The sequence below is a fragment of the Carassius auratus genome, unplaced genomic scaffold (genome assembly GCF_003368295.1).
Source record: "Carassius auratus strain Wakin unplaced genomic scaffold, ASM336829v1 scaf_tig00214077, whole genome shotgun sequence".
Lineage (NCBI taxonomy): Eukaryota > Metazoa > Chordata > Actinopteri > Cypriniformes > Cyprinidae > Carassius > Carassius auratus.
The window spans coordinates 932,090-955,376 of NW_020527513.1; the positions used below are offsets into that span (position 1 = coordinate 932,090).

The 23,287-nt window shown below is 37.2% G+C and overlaps 1 protein-coding gene across 5 annotated transcripts; it reads left to right on the plus strand.

Annotated features, from left to right (window-relative positions):
• The first annotated feature begins 546 nt into the window (after nucleotides 1–546).
• Nucleotides 547–19,085, plus strand: LOC113091128 (girdin-like). Of its 5 annotated transcripts, none has more exons than XM_026256570.1 (29): nucleotides 547–690; nucleotides 1,521–1,669; nucleotides 1,827–1,935; nucleotides 3,053–3,122; nucleotides 3,255–3,313; nucleotides 3,459–3,542; nucleotides 3,626–3,766; nucleotides 3,900–4,042; nucleotides 4,391–4,472; nucleotides 4,573–4,731; nucleotides 5,850–5,996; nucleotides 6,213–6,393; nucleotides 8,106–8,221; nucleotides 8,303–8,392; nucleotides 8,508–9,122; nucleotides 9,490–9,669; nucleotides 10,650–10,990; nucleotides 11,583–11,709; nucleotides 12,082–12,480; nucleotides 12,655–12,816; nucleotides 13,650–13,927; nucleotides 14,782–14,925; nucleotides 15,568–15,754; nucleotides 16,249–16,394; nucleotides 16,499–16,612; nucleotides 16,775–16,926; nucleotides 17,991–18,290; nucleotides 18,399–18,464; nucleotides 18,875–19,085. In XM_026256570.1, the coding sequence occupies exons 2-29, from the start codon at nucleotides 1,581–1,583 to the stop codon at nucleotides 18,925–18,927; spliced, it is 4,734 nt and encodes a 1,577-aa protein (XP_026112355.1). In that variant the 5' UTR covers nucleotides 547–690; nucleotides 1,521–1,580; the 3' UTR covers nucleotides 18,928–19,085. The 5 variants fall into 5 exon arrangements, with proteins under 5 accessions (XP_026112355.1, XP_026112354.1, XP_026112353.1 ...); XM_026256569.1 differs by having other exon boundaries at nucleotides 549–844; XM_026256568.1 differs by having other exon boundaries at nucleotides 549–837.
• The last annotated feature ends 4,202 nt before the right edge of the window (nucleotides 19,086–23,287 follow it).

Sequence of the window (23,287 nt, forward strand, 5' to 3'; positions counted from 1 at the left end):
GCATATATTAAAAATGTGATGACGATAATAATTTTTATTCTGGCAAAAAAAAAAAACATAATTATATTTTTATTAAAAGAAGCAGTAAAGATGTTACAGGTGTTTATAATAGTACCTGACAGCGCATTATACCGTTTCACCATAAGAGAGCGGCAAAAACAAAATTTTCTTTTTCTGTCACTCTCAAGTTCGATAAAAATCTCACCCATGTCACCTTGCAAACCATGCATAGATGCACTTGCTTATAACCTACATCGTTTATTTTAGGAGCACTTCGATGACTTCCATTGACATGAATAGATCTCATTTTCCTGTGCTACACACACACCTATAGGCCTAAAGGCTGTGTCAAAAAAAGTGTAATGAGGCGCGCACTGCATTTTTGGACAAACGTGTATCTGGAGAGTTATGAATCGATGTAGCAACAAAATATGCAATCTAGATAGGCAGCCTATGAGGTTTTGAGACACAACCCTTCAGTTGCGGTCTCTCTCTGTTCAAAGTGGAAACGCGCGTCACGGGCGTCATGCTGACATGAGAACGCGCAGAGGGGAACAACAGACCCAATGCAACTCTAGATCCGGTGTGGTTTCGAAGTGTGACTAATGAAGGAAGGAAAAAGGCACAGAAAGCAAATATGCTAACAGTAAAACAGTTGTATCTCGACAGTCTGTTGTCAAGAGAATTACGGTAATAATGAGTGAACTCGTAAAGTCTATTATTTAAATAATCCATTGTGTTTTGAGGAATAAATCAGATCAGGTACAGTACATGAAGATGGACGTAGAAGTTACGGAAATGTTAGAAGAATTTATGGGAAGTGCACTTGTTACATGGGTAGGTGGTAAGCAAAAACAATTAAAGTTCTTTGATAATCTTCATTTTGTAAGATAAAAAGTTTTGTTAACTTTAAAAACCAGTTCAGACGTATTCTGCTACTGCAAATAATTTTCAGAAGTTATTTTTGATCAATTCATGTTAAGTACAGTAAAATCCGAACATTAACATTTAAAAAAAAAAAGTGGTCAACACTTATGCTTTTCTCTGCTGAAAACTTAGTACACTCTTAGCTTTGTTTTGGAACATGTCAGCTAGTTTGGACCATCTTGAACCAACAAAGTTTGGTCAGCTAGTTGTCGGTCCACGATGGTCTATCAACTTGGACCAAACTAACTAACATGTTCCAAAAGAAAGCTAAGAGTATACTAAGTTTGCAGTCTGGTTTTTGGAGCTATTGACCAACTTGAACCAGCTAAAAACAACCACCATGTTTTAAAATAGAGCTATTTTAAACAGCAAGGGATATCTTAAAATACCTCAATGATTTCTTTAGAATGTAGACTCAAAATGAAACTTTCAATTTACTTAAGGGGATTTGGACAACCGCCCAATACCTTTAGCAAACTTCATATAGACAGGAATATTAAAGCTTTCACAACAGAGAACAGATCTTATATTCAGACATCAGTTTTTATTATGCATCTTGATGGGAGCGGGTTATTGTTTTCATTGTCTGTAAGGTCAATCTATTTGAGGGTATTGTTGGTGAGGAGGAGAATGGATCACTCTCTCAGGAATATATGGAAGTAAACTCCAACTCCCAGAATGCCGTGAGGCAGTACCTGAAGCTTACCAATGGAGTCTACCTCAATGAGGTCATGAGGATCATGTAAGACAGACTCAAAAAGTCAACGTCTAAAAAAAATTAAAGTAATCTGTTTTGTTTTGAATAATGTAGCTTGAATAAAAAAGCTGACGATTGATTGCTAGTTCAGCAGGCACTTAGCTAATGGTGACATGTTTTTTTTTTTATGTTTTTTTATCAGTGATCCCAATCCAAAGGCAGAACAAATCTACCACAATTTGGGTGACGACAAGATTCTCAGGGTGCAGAACTTTTCCATCCTCAATCGACACTTGAGATCATACTATCAGGTATTGAATGAAAAGATCAGTCAAATCACTATGTGTAAACATGAGAAATATCTGTGCATCTATATTCCACAAATACATAATCAAATACATAATGTTGCCCTGACTAAAATAGAAATGCTGCCAGCACCTGATGGTAAAGATCAGGTAAATAGTGTATGAATGGACAATCCACTAACTCCCTTAAGAGTATGCACTGCCCCTGTAGCTGTTGACCAAGTTAGCACGTTTGTTTTTTTATGCTTCTGTGGTTTCACTTCTTGTTTCAAATGTCCTAACTGTGAACGTTTTTTGTGCTGTTTTTTCACACAAAGCATTTGTAAACGACAATTTGTAAAAAATAAAATAAAATAAAATAAGATGAGCAAAAAAAAAAACCTGCAGCTAAAAGACTGCACATTAGTTGGATATATTTGAGGAAACTATTACACTAAATTACACTAAATATAGGCAGGTGATGCATACATTTCTGTGAAAGTAATATTATGTGAAGCAGTGTTGATTACTAAACACAGTTATTGTGTTTACTAAGCAGTTTTAGTTTACAGAACTAGAATCCTTTTCATTATTTAAAATAATGCTGGAATAAAATGTAAGTATTATACTCTGGGGCAGTAACCTTTCGATAGGTACACCTTCATATATGAGAATGTAGATGGAAAACTAAACCAGAATGTTTTTTTTTACAATAATGTAGCATTTCACAGTGATGGCGAACTTCTACATAAAATTATAAAAAATACCACGGTTGGTACTTTTTGGAATTGTGTAAATACCACTGTATGTACATTTGGTAATCAATAAATGCCATCCTAAATATCACTGTACCATGGTACTGCCACAGTACACAGTAAGTCCTTTTTAAAAGCATTAGAAAATTAGCAGTGCTATAACAAGATCATTAGTCATACTGAATGAGATATCAGTTGCAGCAGATTAATAAGCCTATTTTCCACAATCATTATTGTTTTCTTTTGGCCATGACTGCATATGAATAACTTTCTTCTGTGCTCTAATGCGTGTCATACTTAAACCTCTTACTTGTGCATTGTCTGGGGTGACAGCAGAGCACCAATGAGGTTTTAATGCTTGTCATTTCTTTCACGCGTTTCTCTTTAAGGAGATTCTACAGCAGCTGGTGCTGATGCCGCTACCAAATGTTGCTGTTTTAGGTCGAGATCCCCTGACAGGTGCGGTCCTGTCATTTGAAAATAGAAAAAAAAAAATCTCTCTTATTATTATGAAACAAATGAAATGTTAAAAAGTCCACATTTTTAAGTAAATATGCTGCGTTGGTGTTATGTTGGTTTCCTTGTCAATAGAGGGCGCTGTTGCAGAGCTCAGACGACTGCTACTGTTATTGCTTGGTTGTGCAGTACAGGTAACAAAACACTGTAAAAACTTTTAATAACTTTTACAGTTTCGCCTCTGTAAATTGATTAGAGTGAATTGTTACTAATGTAAACATATCGATGCTTGCAGTGTGTGATTCATTTCTCTCTGTTCCTATGACTCATTGTCACCAGTGTGAAAGGAAAGAAACGTTCATTCAGCAAATTCAGTGCTTGCACATTGATACACAAGCAGAGCTTGCACTTTGCATACAAGAGGTCAGTGCATTTTCAACAAATCCCGAACATACTTTCAATCTAACACCATTTGTGTAGTGTGCAAATGATCTACCCTGCTCCAGGTGACCCAGGACCCGAACGCAGTGCTTCCTTTGGAATTTGGAGACATGTGTGGTCTGAATGGAGCCGAGCTGCAGACTCTCTTCTGCTCCATGGCCAGACAGATCCAGAACCTGCTAGCCCAACGAGACACACATTTGGAGGTGGGAGAAGAATTTATTTTAGCAGTCTGACATTTTCAGGTGCAAGTACAGTAGGTGAGGCTAGATATGATTCATTCACAGTTGTGTTCAGAAAGGGTGTTCTTCAGCTTTGGTATCTCTGTTTGATTTTCAGAGGATAGCCGAGCTTTGTCAGCAGCAGGAATCATCTACAGCCCATATAACCATGTCGAGTGGGTTTGGAGATGGACTTCCTGAAGGACTGGATGTGCAGCTGGCAGACAGCAAAGCCAAACTGCGCCGACTCAAACAGGAACTGTGAGTTTATTTGCTAATGCATACATGATGCTTTATTTGTGGACAATATACAGTACCAAGGTTTTTACTGTATTTGTGATCAAATAAATGCAGACTTGAAGAGCATAAGAGTTTCAAAAACAATCTTTCTGAACTCAAACCTTTAATTTATTCACGTCACTGTTATTATTATAATTATGAAAAGTAACGTGTGTTATTTTATCACTTTTTTGTTTGGACTTCACAAGTAGCCTGACATAAAATTGGTTTAACAGTCATTATTTTTTATAATTGTGTTATGTTACATTAGACACACAGAAATCACACACTCCACCTTTAAATGTATTTATACATGAAAATGTCTTAAAGGGAGGATAAAGGTGATCAACTAGTGGATTGCAAGCAAGAAATGCAAACTATGGAGGAAGAAATAAAGAAACTACAGAAGGAAGTGAGCTCACTATTCTTATAATAGACACTTTATAATGATCATTAATAAATGTGAATGGACACTGGACACTGACGTACCATCTTATGGTTGGTTGGCTCAGAACCGAGCGTTGCAGGTGGAAGCACGAGTGAGTCGGGGTCTGAAGGATGAGCTGGACTGTCTGCGTGAGCGTGCAGGCAGAGTAGAGCAACTACAGGCGGAGCTGAAAAACTGCACACATCGGCTCCGCAGCATGGAGCTGTACCGCACACAGCTGCAGGTAGAGGAGGAGATATACATCACCTTGAATCATCATGCTTTGCAATTAGGAATGACAAAGTGGAGGGCTATAATTTGGAAATGGAGTAATATTTTGTGCTACTTGTATTCTGGCAAATGATCAGTTGTGAGAAATGAAAGTTGCAAGAAAAGAATATAAAGGTAAATTAAATTGTAGGAAGTCACTTTTAAAGGAATAGATATATACATATACTCACCCTCATGTGGTTCCAAACCCATAAGACTCACTTTCTTCAGTTGAACTCAAAAGGAAACCTGCATGACACTTCCATTCATAATGCATTTATTTGATCAAAATACAGTAAAAACAGTAACATTGTGAATATTATAATTAAAAATAATTGTTTTCTATTGTAATATATACAACATATATAACATATATATGACCCTAATTGTCATTTATTTCTGTCATGGAAAAGCTGAATTATCAGCAGCCATTACTCCAGTCTTCAGATCAGTCACATATTCCAGAAATCATTCCAATATGTTGATTTCATGCTCAAGATTTCTTATTCTTTATTTTAATGCCAAAAAATGTATTGTGCTACTTAATATTTTTGTGGAAACTGATTCTTTGACACATAGAAAGTCCCCCCCCAACATGAAAAGATAATTCAATAAAAAAAAAAAATCATGTTGGTATCAATAGCCTTGTGGTTCGTGCATTGCCGTATACACAGCGACTCAAGATTGATTCCCGCCTCGAGGTCCTTTGCCAATCCTGCTCCCCTCTCTTCATCCAGTGCTTTCCTGTATAAAAAAGGCATAAAAAGCCAATAAATACAGCTTTAAAAAAATCCCAAATATTTCAATGGTAGTGTACTATCTGCATTTGGATTAACAAAGTGGAGTGCTTTCATTTGGAAGTAATATTAGATTAGTTAATTAATAGATAATTAGTAATGATCAAATTTGTAGAAAAAAAGCTTCAAAATTAAGTTCATAAAGTTCATAAAACATGATGCATAAAGAGTCCCTGGCTAGCAGAGTGAACATTCAGAAAAAAACATCACAGAAAAGGAAAGTCAGGTTTGGGTCTGGAACAGCATGAAAGTCAGTGAATGGTTTCTTGAACAGTGATTTTCTCTGGGTCTACAGGAGCAGCAGCAGTACTGCGCCTCGCTGCAAGAGAACAAGGCACTTCTGGATGAGCAGCTGGCTGACTCTCGAGCACGGTGCACTGCTCTGCGGGAACTGGAGAAGGAGAATCTTCTTCTCAGGCAGAAGCTTGTGGATATGGAGGGTGTATGAATAACTTTATGAACTTATGGTGTTTAATTGCCATGTTTCCATTTGACACTATGGAGCTCAATTTTGATTTATTAAGTTGGGTTGGAAGAAAACTTCTAAAATGTACTTTAAAATGTACTTTGTATGAAAGTTATATGAAAGAATTGCAATCTTCTAAAACGTATGATGTATAGCCATAATCTTTATGGTTATGTAATTGCATTTATGTAGGAGCGAGATGTCGAGAGACAGAGGGTAGACGAGCTGTTGGAGATGAATATGAGTCTGCAGGTGGATCTCAAGCGTCAGGTTCATTCTGTGGGTGTCAGTCAAAATGTGACTCATCAGCATTTCCTCCACTCAGAGCTAGAGTCAGACGAGGACGTTCAGGAAATTAACATGCCTGAGATTGGTAAGTTTTATGTATGATCTGATATTCTGATATTTGATATTTGACTCCGCTGCCTTCGGTAGATGGTTGATTTCATGACTTCATGCATATGTATATCAATCATGTATATGCAGATCAAGCTGTCGTGTTGAAGAATATACATTTATGCATACATTTACATTTCTCCCTATCACAAGCACTCAATCTTAAAGGATAATTCACCAAGAAATAGAAATTATGTCAATGTTCACTCACACCTATATCTTTCCAAACCTGTATTTTTTTTTTTTTTTATTCTGTAAAACACAAATGGAAAATATTATCATTGTTCTGGAAGCTCTTTTCCATACAATGAACATGAAGGGGAGCAGACAGTGCTAAGCTCCAAAGATTTTGATAAATAACACTTTCATGTAGATTTTTTCATCTTTTTTAAGCTTGACAATGTTCATCCGTATTTTCATTGTGTGGTAAAGAGAAGTAGAAGCATCCTTCCCTGCTTCTCATGAGTTGACATCAGAATTTTCATTTTTGAGTAAACTAATCTTTAAAGGAATAGTTCACCCAAAAATTAAAACTCTGTGATCATTTACTCTCCCTCATGTCATTCCAAACCCATAAGACTTTGGTCGAAGGTATTTTAATGAAAACAGAGGTTTTATGTCCCTTAACTGAAAGTACAAGTAAACGAAACCTAGAATATCATATCTCTTCACAAGGCTAGATTAAGATTAAACTCATATGGGTTCATTTTGCGACACCTTTCTAAATTTTATTTACCTAAACTTTCAATGGAGGAACAAAAAGCTCTAAGAATGCATTAAAAATATCTAATTTTGTGTTTCAAAGGTTAACCAAAGTCTTATGGCTTTGGAATGACAAGATTGTAAATTATGACAGAATATTTTTTGGGGGGGTGAACTATCCATTTAATAACATGTACCCTGGATCACAAAACCAGTGTTAAGTCACTGGGGTATATTTTTAGCAATAGCCAAAAAATTATTTTATGCCAAAAATCATTAGGATATTTAGTAAAAATCATGTTCCATGAAGATATTTTTTAATTTCCTACCAGAAATATATAAAATATTATTTTTTGATAAGTAATATGCATTGCATATACACAACTTCATTTGGGCAACTTCAAAGGCGATTTTTTTTTCCACCCTCAGATTCCAGATTTTCAAATAGTTGTATCTCGGCCAAATATTGTCCCATCCTAATAAACCATACATAAAGCTTTCAGATGCTGTATAAATCGCAAAATTGACACTTAAGACTTTGTAGGTTTTGTGGTCCAGGGTCACATATGCATTTAGCAGATGCTTTTGTCTACAATGATGTAAAAAAAAAAAAAAAAAGTAACTAAAGTAGTTTGTCAAGGAGCCAACAATTTTCGTAATATACAATGCCAGGTTTTTTTGACAACTGGATTAGAAAGCAAGAAGAGAGAAGAGGAGAAATGCAGAGAAGAAGTGTTTTTTTTATTTATATGAGTGGTTGTGTGGAAAGTACATTAGTTTAAGGGTGTGGGGTGGTTAAGAGCTCAAGGATAAGATCAGGATAAGTGTTCAGCTGCTTCTTTAAAGTTGCAGGGGCCTCAGCAGTTCAGCTGGAGGTTGGCAGCTCATTCTAACAGAGATGATAAAGGTTTTGGAGAGTGACTTTTTGCCTTACAATAGGAATAACATGGGATAACATGTGCATGTGTTTCTCTTACTATGGTTTAGATCTGAAGCCTCTCAGTGAGGAGGTAAACGAGGCTTCGTCTCTGAGGCTTCTAGGAGCTGAAAATGAGAACGCTGAACTGAAGAGACGACTGGAGCTCCTGCAAGCCGAACGAGAGGTCAGTGGATGCTTTGACATTATAATACTCAGTCTACAAATTGATTCTTGTAAATCGTCAGGTTTCCCATCTCTCTTGTAGGCTCAGCAGGTCATCTCCCCTGACATGACTGAAGAGCTCCAGAGAAGCATGGACCAACTCTCACAAAAGCTTCAAAGCACCCTCAAGGAGGTGAGGCACTTCAGATGGATTTAAAGACAGTTATTCTAAGTGTTTTATCTACTGTCATTTTGTCCTCGTCTCAACTCTTTGAATCAGGCCCTGTCATTTCTCTTTCAACTGTTAGATGGAGTGTCTGCAGAATGAAAATAGCAGCTTGAAGATAAATCTCGAAGAGCTGAGGACAAAACAGCAACGGAAAGACCTAGAGGAAGAGAGAACAGCCTCAGAGGGAAAAGAAGGGAAAAAGCCAATAATCCCAAGAGGGGAATGCGAGGGAAATGACACGAGAGGAGAGAAACAAGATGGAAAAGAAGACGTAATAAAAGCCCGGAGAGAAGATGGAGAGGGGGGAGAGGGGAGCGTCGTAATCCTCAGCGAGAGAAAAAAGAAGGTTATAGATGAAATGAACAACAAAGAGAGAGGAGAGGCTGAGGGTGAGAAAGAAATTGAAAGGAAGAAAGACATCACAGAAGAGGCATCTCAGACGTACAGCACAGAATCCCAGAAGACAGAAGAAGATAAATTCTCCCAGGAAACCCTCGCCCTTCATAACCAGCTTCAGCAGGCCCTGGAAGAGGCTGACAGACAGACCACTTTAGCCCAGGATTTGCGCTCCAAACTGGCAGAACAGAGTAAGAAGGTCTTGGAGGCCGAACATAAACTAGTTTTCCTGGAGGCTGAGAATCAGCGGCTGAAGAAGGCAGCAGAGAGCCTCATGGAGGCTAGGAAACAAATAGAGGTAAAGACACAGAAAATCATTGCACAAACTCCTTCAACGTCCAGTCAAAGCCAGATAACGGTCCAGTCGATAACGCCAATGACTCACCAAGTAAAAACGCAACTCCCTGCCACTAGTAATTAAGAAAGACATTCAATATGTTTACAAGACCCATGTACAACAAGGACTATTTCTCACGGTGACAACTTTTTCCACCGTATCATATGGCATAATGATCTGGGATTGTAATTGAAGAGATGCCAGCCTGATTTCCTCAAGGAACGATCTTTGAATCATCACCATTGTGCCTTTAAGCACAGCATTTCACTTTGATAGGCTTTGGATAAAAGTGTGTGCTTAATAACCACTTAATATGTTTATTTGTCAGGTGCTGCAGGGTGAATCTATGCAGCAGGAGGAGGAAGTGATGCATCTGCGCAGTCAGGTGGAGTTTCAGAAGATGCAGGCCACAGTGATAGCTCAATTAGAGGGAGAGAGGACAGCCTTGGAGAGGGAGAGAGAGACACTCAGAGGCACTGTAGACTCGCTCAGGGCTGCAGTGCGCAAGGTGAGGCGGGTTAATTGTTCGCCCTTTTGCTGTACTACATGATATGGATTACATGGCTGGGGAAACATTGAGATTAATAGTGCCTACATTAAAATTATGCTCTAACAATGAGTAGATATCAAAAACCACAGTGGGCAGAGAATCAGAATGGGTAACAGTATGAGACACCAATAGATGATAATTGCTCTTGAAAGTGGTAGTTCACAGAAAATGTGAAGTTCTGTTATCATCTACTCACCCTCATGTTGTCCAAACTCACATGCTTTCTTTTGTGGAAAGCAGAGGAAAATACATACAGTTAAAGTGAATGAGAAGTGAAGAACTAAAGATGAAAAAAACACCATAAAATTAGTTCATATGAATGCGTTAGTCCATATGTGCTATATTATATGGATCTGTGTGAGAAACAGACCAAAATGTTAGTTACAAATTTACATCTCTTAATTCTCATTTGCATATTCAAACTTTGGAGTATCAAGATGCCTCGTGCCATGTTTAACGTCAGTAAAGCCATTGGTTCTTGGATGGACATGATATGCCAACTTTATATATGTTGATTTGAGAGTTGTGTTAAAATGAATATTTTCAGTGCAGAAATCATTTAAATTTCAAATAAAATCCATATACAAGCTTCAAAAGCCTTTCAATTTAGCATACAAGTCTTATAGATTACTTTTATGTCAGTAAGACTTTTGCTTTGAAAGAAATTAATACTTTTATTCAGCAAGGAGGCATTAAATTGATCTGAAGTGACAGTAAAGGCTTTTCTTTGACTTTTTACGCTCTATTCTGCATCGCTTCCAATTAAATGGAAAAGAGAAATGTAAAAAATTAATTAACAGCATTAACAGCATATATAGATACAGGCATTAAGTAAATTATGACAGAATTTTAAATTTTTGGTCAACTATGCCTTCAAATCTGAAGAGTAGTTAATGTTTTCTATTTGTTGACTGAACTAAGCAAACTATATGTTATAGGGTGATCAGTTGGAGATGACCAACCAAAACCTTAAGGCAGACCTGGAAAGATTGGGACGGACCTTAGAGTCTGCCCGGCGGCATGAAGAGGAGCTACAAACTGAGCTGCAAGAATCTGGCGTGGAGGTGGAGTCTCTGACTCGAGGACGAGAAGAAGCGCTGCTTGAAGTCATGCGACTTGAACAGGAGAAGGAGTCGTGTCAGACAGAGCTGGACAGTCAGCGGCGTGAGCTACGACAACGAGAGCGAGAAATGATCAGACTCAGACAACAGCTGGAAAGCACAACATCTGCTCTAGAGCATGGAAACCAGCGAGCCTGCAGCCTAGAGGCACAAAACAGGTACAGGCAAAAGGACTTCAGCACTTGAAATATGTAACCAAAAAACAGTATTGTTTCATTATTTACTCACTTTCATGTCATGATAGTAAAAACTTTTACACTGGTACAAAAAAAAAAATATATATATATATATATATATTTTCCAATAAATGCTGTTCTTTTTATCTTTCTGTTTATCAAAGAAATGTATATATCACAGTTTCCACAAAATATTAATCAGCACAACTATTTTGAACAAGCTCATTTTTTTAGCTTCAAAACAGCATATTAGAAAACAGTTCACAATATTACTATTTTACTGTATTTTAAAACAAATACATGCAGCATCGGTTATCATAAGAGAACTATTTGAAAAATCTTACCAATGTAACTTGTCGATGAATGTCATGTCTTGTCATATCAGAGTGACCTTGTTCTAACAAGCTCCAAAAATGACCAAACACAGTGTATATATTTATATATTTTCATTTTGTGAACTATTTAATTCTCACAGATCCCTTTGTCAAAGTCCTTATTACTGATCTTATGAAATAAATAGTGAGGCATAAGAACATTATGTGTATCATCCACTACATCTGTCATGTGCCCACAGACGCATGTGTCAGGAGATTTCTCAGCTCAAAGAGACATCTGCCCAGTTCGAGGAGCTGCAGAAGGAGAATCTGCAGCTCGGTACACTCAACACTGAGAGAAAGGTCCAGATTGACTCTCTAACAAAGGTCTGTGCAGTATTCAGCGTCTTTGTTAGCAATATCTGAATGATAAAAGCAATTAGTATAGCGCTTCAGTACACCATATTTCTGCAGTTATGTTTGCCTCGAGGTCCCACTGAGCTGAGATCTTGCAAAACGGGCCTCTTTGAATATTTCCATTCAGCCAGATAATTGTTTTCTAGCTGCTTTTTTTTTAATCTGAAAATCCTCAGCGCAATTAGATTTCCCCTCCCTGGACAGCTGTGCTGAAAATGCATCTTTGTGAGATTAATGAAATCTGTTATTGCTCAGGTTTTCCTAAAGAGTCACATGGTTGGTTCTGGATAAAGCTATTAAGGTACAGCAGTTGTCTAACTTAAATATCTCTCTCACATCCAGGATCTGGCTAATGAGAGTGCCCGTTCCCGAGAGTTATCCAATCAAATCGCACAGCTAAACCGAACACTTGAAGAGCTGGAGACCAAGCTTGAAATGGCAGCTCTACAACAGCAACGATCATCTCCAGAGGTTGCTCTTTCACCTCCTGACTCGCACACACAGAGGATCGAGGGCTGTGAATCAAACAGACAGTCTCCACCGCTGTCAGAAAGCTCCCAGGAGGCCACTGTCAGTATTGTAGATAAGGTTAACCAAAACCAGAGCTTGGGGCCTACAGACTCTATCTATGCAGAAGAAGATTCGGAAAACACAGGGAACAAACAACCACACACAACGGCAGAGACTGGCACTGGCAGCCAGGAGGCGTTGAGTCAAAGACTGATAAACACGGAAAGGGAGGTGAGATAAAATGCAAAACGCACTGAAATGTTATTACGTTTTGGGCCCCGCAAGGCAACTTCTCCTATGTCTTTATTTAAACATCATTAACGCTGTCCAGGGATTCTGATTACATTCAAATTGAATGGCTATCAACATTGTATGCTGAACTCCATGCCTCTGGTTGTTTCCCAGAATGCAGTGCTGCAGCGAGAGCGGGAGGTGTTGCTGTCTCAGCTGACTCAGTCTCAGTCAGCCTGTGCACATCTCAGAGAGCAGCTGGACGCCCTGCAGCGCCACTCCATCTCGCTGCAAGAGAACTGTGCTAAATTACAGGCCCTCAACACCAAACTACAGGTGAGTGCTTGATTGAGTGTGGGCTGCTGGTTTCTAAAAGGGCCCTTGACACTGAAATAAAGACCAGGGTATTTTAGAAGCTGATATTTGTTTCAATCTATATTAGATCTGTAGTGGGTGGATTTCAATCATACCGCTGATGGAGCATAAAACTACACCACTTTAAATTATACAGGCCTTTCATAAACAGATTATTTTCCACCTGAATGACCACACTCTCATTATACAGTGGGAATATAAAAGAATCACCCCCCAGTTAAAATAATCACATTTTGGTGCTTTGCAGCCTGAAATGAAGACGGACACAGTTTTTTATTATTTCCAGCTGCATTTACTCAGTGTTACTTATAACATCCAAGTGAAGGATATATTGTCAGTGGGAAGAAGGTTTACCTTACGACATGACAATGACCCAAAGCAAACAGCAGAACTGAGCACACAGTGGTTGAAGGAGAAAAGGGTGAATGTCCTTGCATGACCAAGTCAGAGCTCAGACTTAAACCCCATTGAAAATCTGTGGAATGACTCCACAAACAGCCACCATCAAAGTTATTAGAGACATATGCCAACAGACTAAAGGCTTTAATTAAAGCAAAAGGGGTTCAACTGAATATTGACACAAGGGGGTAATAATTTTTACAACTCAGTGAATCTGTTTTTTTTTATTTTTTCGGACATGTTGGTGTTATATCTTTCACTTGGATATAAGTAAATACAGCTAGATCAAGCAAAAACTGTATTTTACTGCAGCAAAATGTGGTTATTTTAAAGTGATTGATTATTTTCTATACCCACTGTATCTTCTTGATTTGACCCTATTTCCTCTCACTCAGGTGGAACAGGCATCTCTGAGCTCCGAACATGCGGCATTGTTGACACGTTGCACTGAGAGCGAACTGCGCTGTGTGGCTCTGGAGGCAGAATCAAGGGTGTGGGTCAAGGAGAAGGAGGAGTCAGTGATGCGTCTAGAGGCTGCAAGGCGGGATCATGAGAGACTGACAGCTCTGCAACAGAGACAGGAGGCGGAGTTAGAAGAGCTGTTGGCCAAACACAGTCAACTGAAAAGCAGCAGTCGCAGTCTAGAAGCTCAATATAAAGACACTGAGGCCAGGTACAGTGTCTTAGACAAGTTTAATTGAATTATTTGTTTAATATTAAATAATTAATCATTTTTATATATATATATAAATATATATATATATATATATATATATATATATATATATATATATATATATATATATATATATATATATATATATATAATCAAATAAATAATCATTTAGTTATTTATTTGAAATTAAATTAATTTATAATAATTTATTTATTTAATTTACCTGATTCACATAAGAGGTCAAAGGAAAAAAAATGTGAGGTTATTTGTTTAATTAATTTATTTAATAAATTCATTTGTAATAATTTAATAATAATTTTAGCATACTCAAAAAATTGATCTAAGAGGAAAAATGGTGAAGTTATTTAATTAAGGATAAGAATTAATGAAGAATAAATAAAGAATAATTTAATAGTACTTTTAGATAATATATGTCTTATTTTTAAGTTTAATTGTGATTAATCGAAATATGAATACACAAGGTTATTACATGACCTTTACTTTAAAAAAAAAAGTAAAATAAATGTAGATTCCAAAAAAAGTATTAACTAATATCACTAAAATAAAACATACAGTAACACACCACATCCACACAGATTTTTTTTTTTGATTACACATAAAACTTTTACACATAATAATAAAAAAACTTTGGTTTTAATAAAAATGATGTAAATATAAACATAACTATAGTTTTGGTTTATTGTTGTTAAAGTAATTGTTGTTCCATATGAGTTTAACATCACATGAAATTAAAACATGAATTTACAGTAGACAAAATAAATGAAATAATCTTGTATAAATATCTTTCATTGTAAAATGCATAAAATGTTCTATATACCGTACTTGTCTAGATATAAGGAGCTGTTGGAGCAAAAAGCAAAGTTGGAGGAGGCAGAGGAATCGATACGTGTGGAGAGACAAAAAATGGAGAAAATGACACAAGGGCAGGTGGAGAGCCAGAAAGAGCTGGAGAGACTGAAAATGGACAATGAAAGGTGAGAAAAAGTCATAATTGCGGTGACCACAACACTGGCTTGTTACAGTTACAGTTTAGCCGATTCATAGGAATGAGAGAGGAAGTGATGATACCACCCGCCACAAACTGCTCCTCACTCACTGTGGTGACAGTAAGCCCCACCAAAGTCTCACCAGACCATGAGTCATTTCATAGCCCAGTTTGTAACAGTTGTTGCCATGGTTTGACGACCTGTGAAAAATATTTGTAAAGCTGGTTGCCTTGGTGAACGGGATAAAAGATAAATTTTTACATAACCCAGCAGGAGGCAGTTTACTTTTATTCAGTATGTTCAGTTAGTTAGATAACTGTGCTAGTGTAGATTGACGCTTTGTTCACTCGTCTAGATGAATGGACAAATGGTTGTGTAGACGGACTCACAAAAGCATGTCTGGGCTTATCTTCAGAATCTAGAGAAATATTAAGCATGAAGAAAAAAGACAATGAAGCCTACATAAGATGTACTTTAAATCATTTACAGTTATATAATATATAATTTAATCATAAATGCCAAAAAACATTTGCATTAAGCTTTCTTTAAACCTTCTTTATTTCTTTTGGGAGTAAAATATGACCTTCGTTAGATGTGTAGTTTAGTTTAATTGACCTGTTCGATCTGTAGATATCAGAACCTGCAGAAGGAGTGGGTTCAGATGCAGTCCGAGCTGCTGGCTCAGAGTTCAGTCCTGCGGGCAGAGTTGAGTTCGGCTCAGCTTGAGCGGACCAGACTGGAGGGAGAACTCAGCGCTCTTAAAGAGCAGAACCAGCAGCTGGATCTCAACAGTGTCCGTCTCAGCAGCCAGTACCAGGTCTGAGCACAATGCAAATTATGACAGTTGTGTCTGAATATACACAGTATAAAAATATTTTTTTTCTTTTTCTTTTTTTTTTATTAAATCATGACTCAAATATTCAGCAAAGACTATTTTAATTAAATCAGCATTTTTCAAATCAGCAAATCAGCATATTACAGTGATTTCTGGAAGATCATGTGACACTTAAGATATAGTGATGTCTGGAGTAATGATGCTGAAAATTCAGCTTTACAATCAGAAAGTCTTAAAAAAATCATATATATATATATTCATGAGATGTCTTTAAATATCAATTATTAGAGATTTTTTTAATAGCATAATTTAATATTTTTTATAACTTTATTAACAGGTGGAAAGTTTGTGCTTTTATTATGCATTTCATTTTACCAAAAGTTATACCGATTAATCCTGTTAACTACAAACAAAGTTTAATAATTATTTTAATGTATAGGATGAATTATTATGATTTATTTGTATGTTTGCTATAGCTCCTAACCCAGTTGAAGGTGAACTTGGAGGAGGAGAACCGACATCTCGTAGAGCAGAACCAGAATCTGGCCAAAGAAAACAAGGCCCTACTGGAGAGCAACCTGGAGAGCCGAGACCAGCACCACAACCAGCAGAGAGAGTACCTGTAAGAACAAATACACATTTGCAGCTCACTTCTTCCACATGCACCATGTAGACCGTTCAGCTGTGTAGCTCCTGCATCATGTTGTTCATCTCTCCCCACCTCAGTGACAAGCTCAACGAGCTGCGCAGGGAGAAGCAGAAGCTGGTGGATAAGATAATGGATCAGTATCGTGTTTTGGAGCCGGGTCTGCCTGTCATGAGTCCACCCAAACAACCAAAGTTAGTCAGGCTTTAACATCTGTCTCTAGCAGACCTTTTCACCATGGACTTGTTGCTTTATTCACTGTATGCTCTCTTTCATGTTGACATCCTGCCGGTCTTCACTTATCTGAATCATACTCGCCACTTTTCAGTCACCTGCTAATTCTCTTGTGTCTTCAGGAAGTCAAACTGGATAGCGGACCGCATGAAGAAGCTGATAAAACCTAAAGGTGGAAGCAAAGAAGGCCGTGCTCAGTTTATTGCTGCTGGCAGTATAGAGAACCTCGAGGATACTGTAGACGGTGCTCCCATCTCTTCAGCTCCAGCGCCTGGTGAGACTGCAGAGCTGTATGGCTGGTGTAATAACATTAGATGTATTGTACCACAGAGCGTAAGAGAGTGCCAGTAAGTAAAGGCTGCAGGGTTCCCTGGACTCTGTAAAACACAAAAAGGTCCCCAAAAGCCCATAACAATGAATGATGCTGTTACCCTTCCACATTATGCCATTCCCTTGGATCACAACCAGACGTAGTAATTCAGTGTTTATGTGAAACAGTGGAATGGAATTTGCAGATCAAATGAATATTGCACACAGTGCATACAGCATTGCGATTTATGGTAATATAAATACTAGTATACTAGATATAATAATAATAAATCTACTGATACAAGATTTATGGTAATATAAATACTATAATACAGGTGTATATTGTAGATACATAATATAGGTGTATATTGCAGTTTTTTTGAGCAAATAAGGTAATTTGTAATTTTTAGAATAGATCCAGTATGCTTCCATTTTCCTTTGTTGTTTTCATAAAAAAGTTCTGTATTTTGACAAATATATAAATATTCCATATATTGAAATCAGTATTATACCAGTTTATGTGTGGAAGTCACAAAAAAAGTGTTTTAAAAATTATTTTATCACCTTTATTATTATTATATATATATATTTTTTTTTTGTATTTGTATTTTTTATTTTTATTTATTTCACTTTTTTCTTGACAACGAAGCACATTTAACCTCAAATTCTCATATGGTAATGTATCTGGATTACATTTTTTGTAAATAGCATATATTTTCAGCATAAATTAAAGGCAGCACAAAAAATACAGTATTAAGAATGTGTTCATTTAAATAAGATATTTTATTTATTGTATTTTTTTTATGTTTATATAGTATATATTTATATTATTTAATATTCTTCAATTTAGAATAATGAGAATTTGGGGGGATAATGTGCGTTATAATTTTAAAAATAATATCACAGTGCAAAAAAAACCTTAATCGTTAGGTTTGCAAGATTCATCTATAAATACCTTTACCTCAACTGAAAGAGAATAAAAATATGTTGTCTTTTACAACGTACTCTCTTCACTGTTTCACCCCTCAGTTCATGAGCAGGATCCCATCAGTGCTCCAGTCTCTCCGAGTTCGTTAAGGAGAATCTCCTCTCAGGCTGAAGAAGACCAACCCAAAGCTAATCTACGGAGTGGTCGGCGCAAGCTGGGCTCCCGGCACGGCTGGGCTCTCGGCAGGGGCAGAGGAGGAACATCCCAGTCCTTCAGCCCAGGAGACCAGCGCGTACAGCCTCGCATCCGTCTGCGCTCTTCCCAAACAGGTGCCACGGCCCTCTGGGAACATGACGGCAGCCCTACACCCAGCCAGGACAGCCCTAGTTCAGAGGGGAGAGGTAAGAAGAGTAGAAGATATTAACTAGATAGGGTAGAAGGAAATGACATTTCCTTAAGGTTGTATATAACATGCATTTGAATTAGTTTTATCTGTATGTGTCTTTTAGTTGATAGTGAGGAGAACATCTCTCCTGCACACTCTGATGTCAGCCGTGTATCATCTGGAACAGAAGGTCAGTCTTGAACTGGTGGATATTTTTATCACTGATTCATCTGTACACTGGTAGAAGCTAGACACATTAGGTTAATGCAAGAACATCAACATGCTCTTACAATGTAAACATAATCAAACTACTCAAGGTAAACTAAAATACAATCCAGAAATTAAATGGGTTCACTTGTAATAAGGATAAAGATCGTCTTTCAAAACTATATTAAATCAATATAAAAAAGTTTATATTAATACATTTAATTTGAACGTATTTGGGGGCTAATTAATATTTTTGATGGATAAAATACTACATTTCAAGAAAAGTAACGTTTGCTTTAAATTAGTTTGAATATATAGCAAGACTAATTCAGTTCCTTTTAATTATTGGATCTGTCTTGATTTATTTTAACATCTTTTGTCTCTCTCCTTTAGATTTTCACTCCAGTTTTGACAAGCCACAAGACACAGAAAACAAACAAGCATAAAGCAATCCCAATTTGTTAATGCTCATTTAACTACCTTTATGCCTTGGTTTTTAAACAATTTTATATACAAAATACCCATAAAGCATATAGTATACAGTTACTATATGTATTTGTCCAATACATTTATTGTGGGAAAACAATTAAATGAATTTAAAACACATATGTATGATGCATCCATCATTAAAAGACTCCATATATTTATAGACATGCGACTATCATGACTTTTATGAATTATTATACTAAATTATTGTACTTCTTTATAAAGTGGATGGGGTTGTAGTTCTTATCCTCACCGAGATGTGACACTATAATGCCCAGTGGTTGGTGTGCTGGTGCCTTTTTGTCTGTATAATTATGAGAGTGTCTTATACAAACTGATGCTAAAAAGATATTTATGAGAGCAGATTAATTCATGCTGTCTCGTTTGGAAAAAAAAGCTGACACTTTGGAGACTTTGACATTTAGGAAGGAGGCAGATGATGATGGGGGTCTTAAAACAACGTGGGTGCGGCTAAAGATATATATTTTTTTGACGATCCTTGGCTGGGGTGAATCATAACTCCAAAACGACAAATGGAACGCTAATACAATTCAAGAATTATGCAGTTGTCATGGCAACATTAATCAAAATGCGTCAGTCCGCAGACCTTTTCGTCTTTTCGTCGATGAATTGATGATATACTGAGCACCACGATGCACAGTTTAGAGATTGTCATCCAGTCGACAACATTTCAGGGAATGTCTTAAAGATTCTGCGTTCAGAATGTTTAGACGATGCACTTTAAATCAATTGTCTGAAAGATGCAAAAAACACTATTTTTTCAGCTGAACAAAGAAAAGCAATTGTGAAGTTGTTAGAATTTCGGCTAAAATTAGAAGACCCCCAGAGAATTTGAGAGGAGAATGATTATTATGAGATCTCATGGGCTGTTTGCCGCTGTAATAGAGTCCTTAAAACAAAACCACCACATATTTATATGCAACAGATCGTATATAGCTATTACAAGATGAGATGTGACCTCCTGACTCCAGCTGGAGTTTGTTGAGATACTGAGACTTTGTGGGGATCATCTGAAATATGGTCACCGGTGACAGTATCTTTCTGAAGCACTGTCATCTAACCCCATTCGTTCCTGCTCTCTCCTTCCATCAACAGCTCCTGTCATGCTCCCTCCCTGGCGTGCTCTCCTCCTCTCCCTCCCTCACTTGTTTCTCCCCCAGTGTATTAAAGGCTTTGACGCTCTCAGTAAAAAGCTGATTTATTTTGTGGAGGTATCGATCGCTCTCTGCATTAAAGATTATAATTCATTACCCTGGCCCTTTTAATACATTAAACATTCAAAATAAAAATAAAATCGAGGTAGGTGAGAGGAGAGCACTCAGACACTGTCCACTCACACATGCACACACGCCCTCTATTTCAATCATATTTGGATGAACACTAAAACCTTAAAAGAAAGTATTTATTCTATTAAAACAACACACACACACACACACGATTTACATTCTGAACTGAAACTTATTTTTCTTCTAGTATTTTTCTTATTTAGTCTAGCAATCTGACATGCATTTTTGCCTGGTGAAACAAGGCACTTAGTGAATACTGCTTTAGGCCAAATCCAACATAATGACAGCACAACTCACATTTCAAGAAAAACATTAAAACATATATTTTCTTAGCATAAACTTCCTAAAGAATTTAGGCTATATAAAGTGCATATCATGAAAACTGGGTAGGTAGTTAAATTGTGCAAAACAAGGTAAGCCTCAAAACCAGAGAAGAATGGCATGGAAAAAATGCAAGCGAGTCAAAATAATTGCGAATGCTTGAAAAGATCCATCACTGGTGGTAGTGCATTCAGTGTGGGCAGACTCACAGAGCATTGTACAAATACAAGATCTATGACAAAAATAGAACCAAGCAGGATAAAGAAACAATGGATCATTTTATAATGGAGCGAATAGGCAATCATATATTGCCCACAAATGTCTCGCTGTTCCATTATCACGCTAAGCACTCATGCTCCATCTAACATAGTATTTTTTTAATAGCAAATGCAACATTTATGGTTTGTACACAGCAACTGACACAATGCCTTTTATTGATATAGCCTAAATCAAAATAGTAGGCTATGATCACTTTCACAACAATTTTTTTTCTCTGGCCGATAAACAACAACAAACACAGACAGCCAAGCAGCACTCAAAGTTAAAGTAGCCTAGAGCAGGGGTCACCAAACTGGAGAGTTTATCATGGGTCTCCAACCCTAATTAAACACACCTGAACCAGCTAATCATGGTCTTACTAGGCATACTAGACACTTCCAGGCAGGTGTGTTGGGGAAAGTTGGAGCTAAACTCTGCAGGACACCGGCCCTCCAGGACCGAGTTTGGTTGCACTGCATGTCTGGTGGAAACAACGCATTCTGTGTGAAAAGCAGTTATTATTAAGAACATTTCTTTAGGTGAATACTATTGAGGAAATAATGCTCAGCACCATGTTGCTGCAGAGTAATGCTGTAAACAACCTATAATGTTATTTTAACTACTCCATGTGCTCTGGGGACTTGCAATTGTTAAATATTATATTAGGAATATAAAATTAAATATATCCTACACATTTGTCTGACAGAGAGACGATATCACCTCTCTCATACAATACAGTAAACATCTTTAATATTTTAGCAGATACACAGACACACACACAGGCTGCAGACGCTCTGCAGGAGATGAAGCTTTCACTGACACTTCACGAAAAATAATTCCCTCACAATGTGTTATGCAGCCGCAGTGCTTACTGGAGAAGAACAAAAGTAAACAGCGTATTTAATTAAAGGATTCATTTATGCACAAAAGAGCTGCCACCTAAAACCACCTACATGCTGCTCCCTCTGAGATGTGAGCAAATTCTGGTGCATTTGAAACTTCATATGTAACTCTACTGAAAGTCCTGATGGCACCTTCAAGGCTCCGTCACCCCCACATCCTCTCCTCTACCCGAGTTTAACGCTGGTGTTTAGCTCTGACAGGCTTTCAGCTAGTAAATCAGTGAATTGATCTTGAGGGGCAGCAGAGTGTCCTGGGTTCTGCTAAAGATCCATTTTCATTTCACAAGCAGCCCCCCCACGCCAGCGTCTCCTCCAGCATCCATAAACATCAGCAACCAACTCCTGCTGACCCCATCCGACGCTTTCAGCACTCTCGCTCTCTCTCATTTACCTGCTCACCCGCTCTCTCGATGTGATGAGGTATCTGTTCTCTCAATACATGATCAAAATGCAAATAACACTTCTTTTTTTTTTAAGCAACTTAGTAGCTTGCTGTCTTCGTATATACATAGAGGCCCTGGAGCTTGTGGGGGCTGTAATCACACAATCACACTGCTTTTTACACTAGAACTATTCTAGAGCATTTCATCTACACTTTTCGCTTTTGGTGTGGTAATGATATTGTATCAAATTATAAGTATTGAACACATATAATGCCATTGATACCTTAAGTAAACACATGATTTAACAATAACATTTAGACTCGCAAGGAGCATTAAAAAAAACAAAAAACAAAACAAAAAAACACCATACTGTTTTTTTTTTCTACTAAAAAATAAACTAAATGTGGGTTAATAAACTAAAAATATGGCCTGGATGTAGCATCAATTTGCAGTATAATAATAAAAAAAAAACGTGCAGAAAAATATTTAACACCTGACATAGAATGTTCCTGATAACCAAGTTCACGGTCTTAAAAATGCTCTTTATTATTTTTTATTTTGATGGAGCTCGTCCCAAAACAGTACGTGCATTTGTGGAGTTTCACAGTTTGCAGCCCTAAATTCTGAAAAAAAATCAACCTTTATGAGTCTTTTTCTGATCCTTATCTAGCAGCTTACAGCAACTTCAGAGTTATGTGACTGTGTATAATTTATATTTTAGAACAAAATGTAAAAATCTCTTCAAGTAATGCTAACCACAGACCGTACTGCACTCATACATCAAAAACAGGGATCTTAAAAACCCTTAAGAAGTTCCAGAGGGATCTCATGGTGAACTAGCCTTCAGTTTGATCTATAAATTGTGTCATCGCTCATTTACAACTTTGTTATTTGACTAAGCAGGGAACGGTCAAGACCAAAGGTGCTGAACTAAGTATAAAACTTTTGCAATATCTCAAAGACCAAAATAGCAGCCAAACGAGTATATTGAATTTTAAGACTGTTTTAAAAAAGTAAATGTTAATGATGAACTACACCGCCAGCACAGGCCAGAGGAGTGAGAGTATGCTGCTTGTTCAAACACACATTTATGCAGGATTATTTTAAATAAACTGAACAAAAATGCAACTTCTCATTGTCTGGAATGCA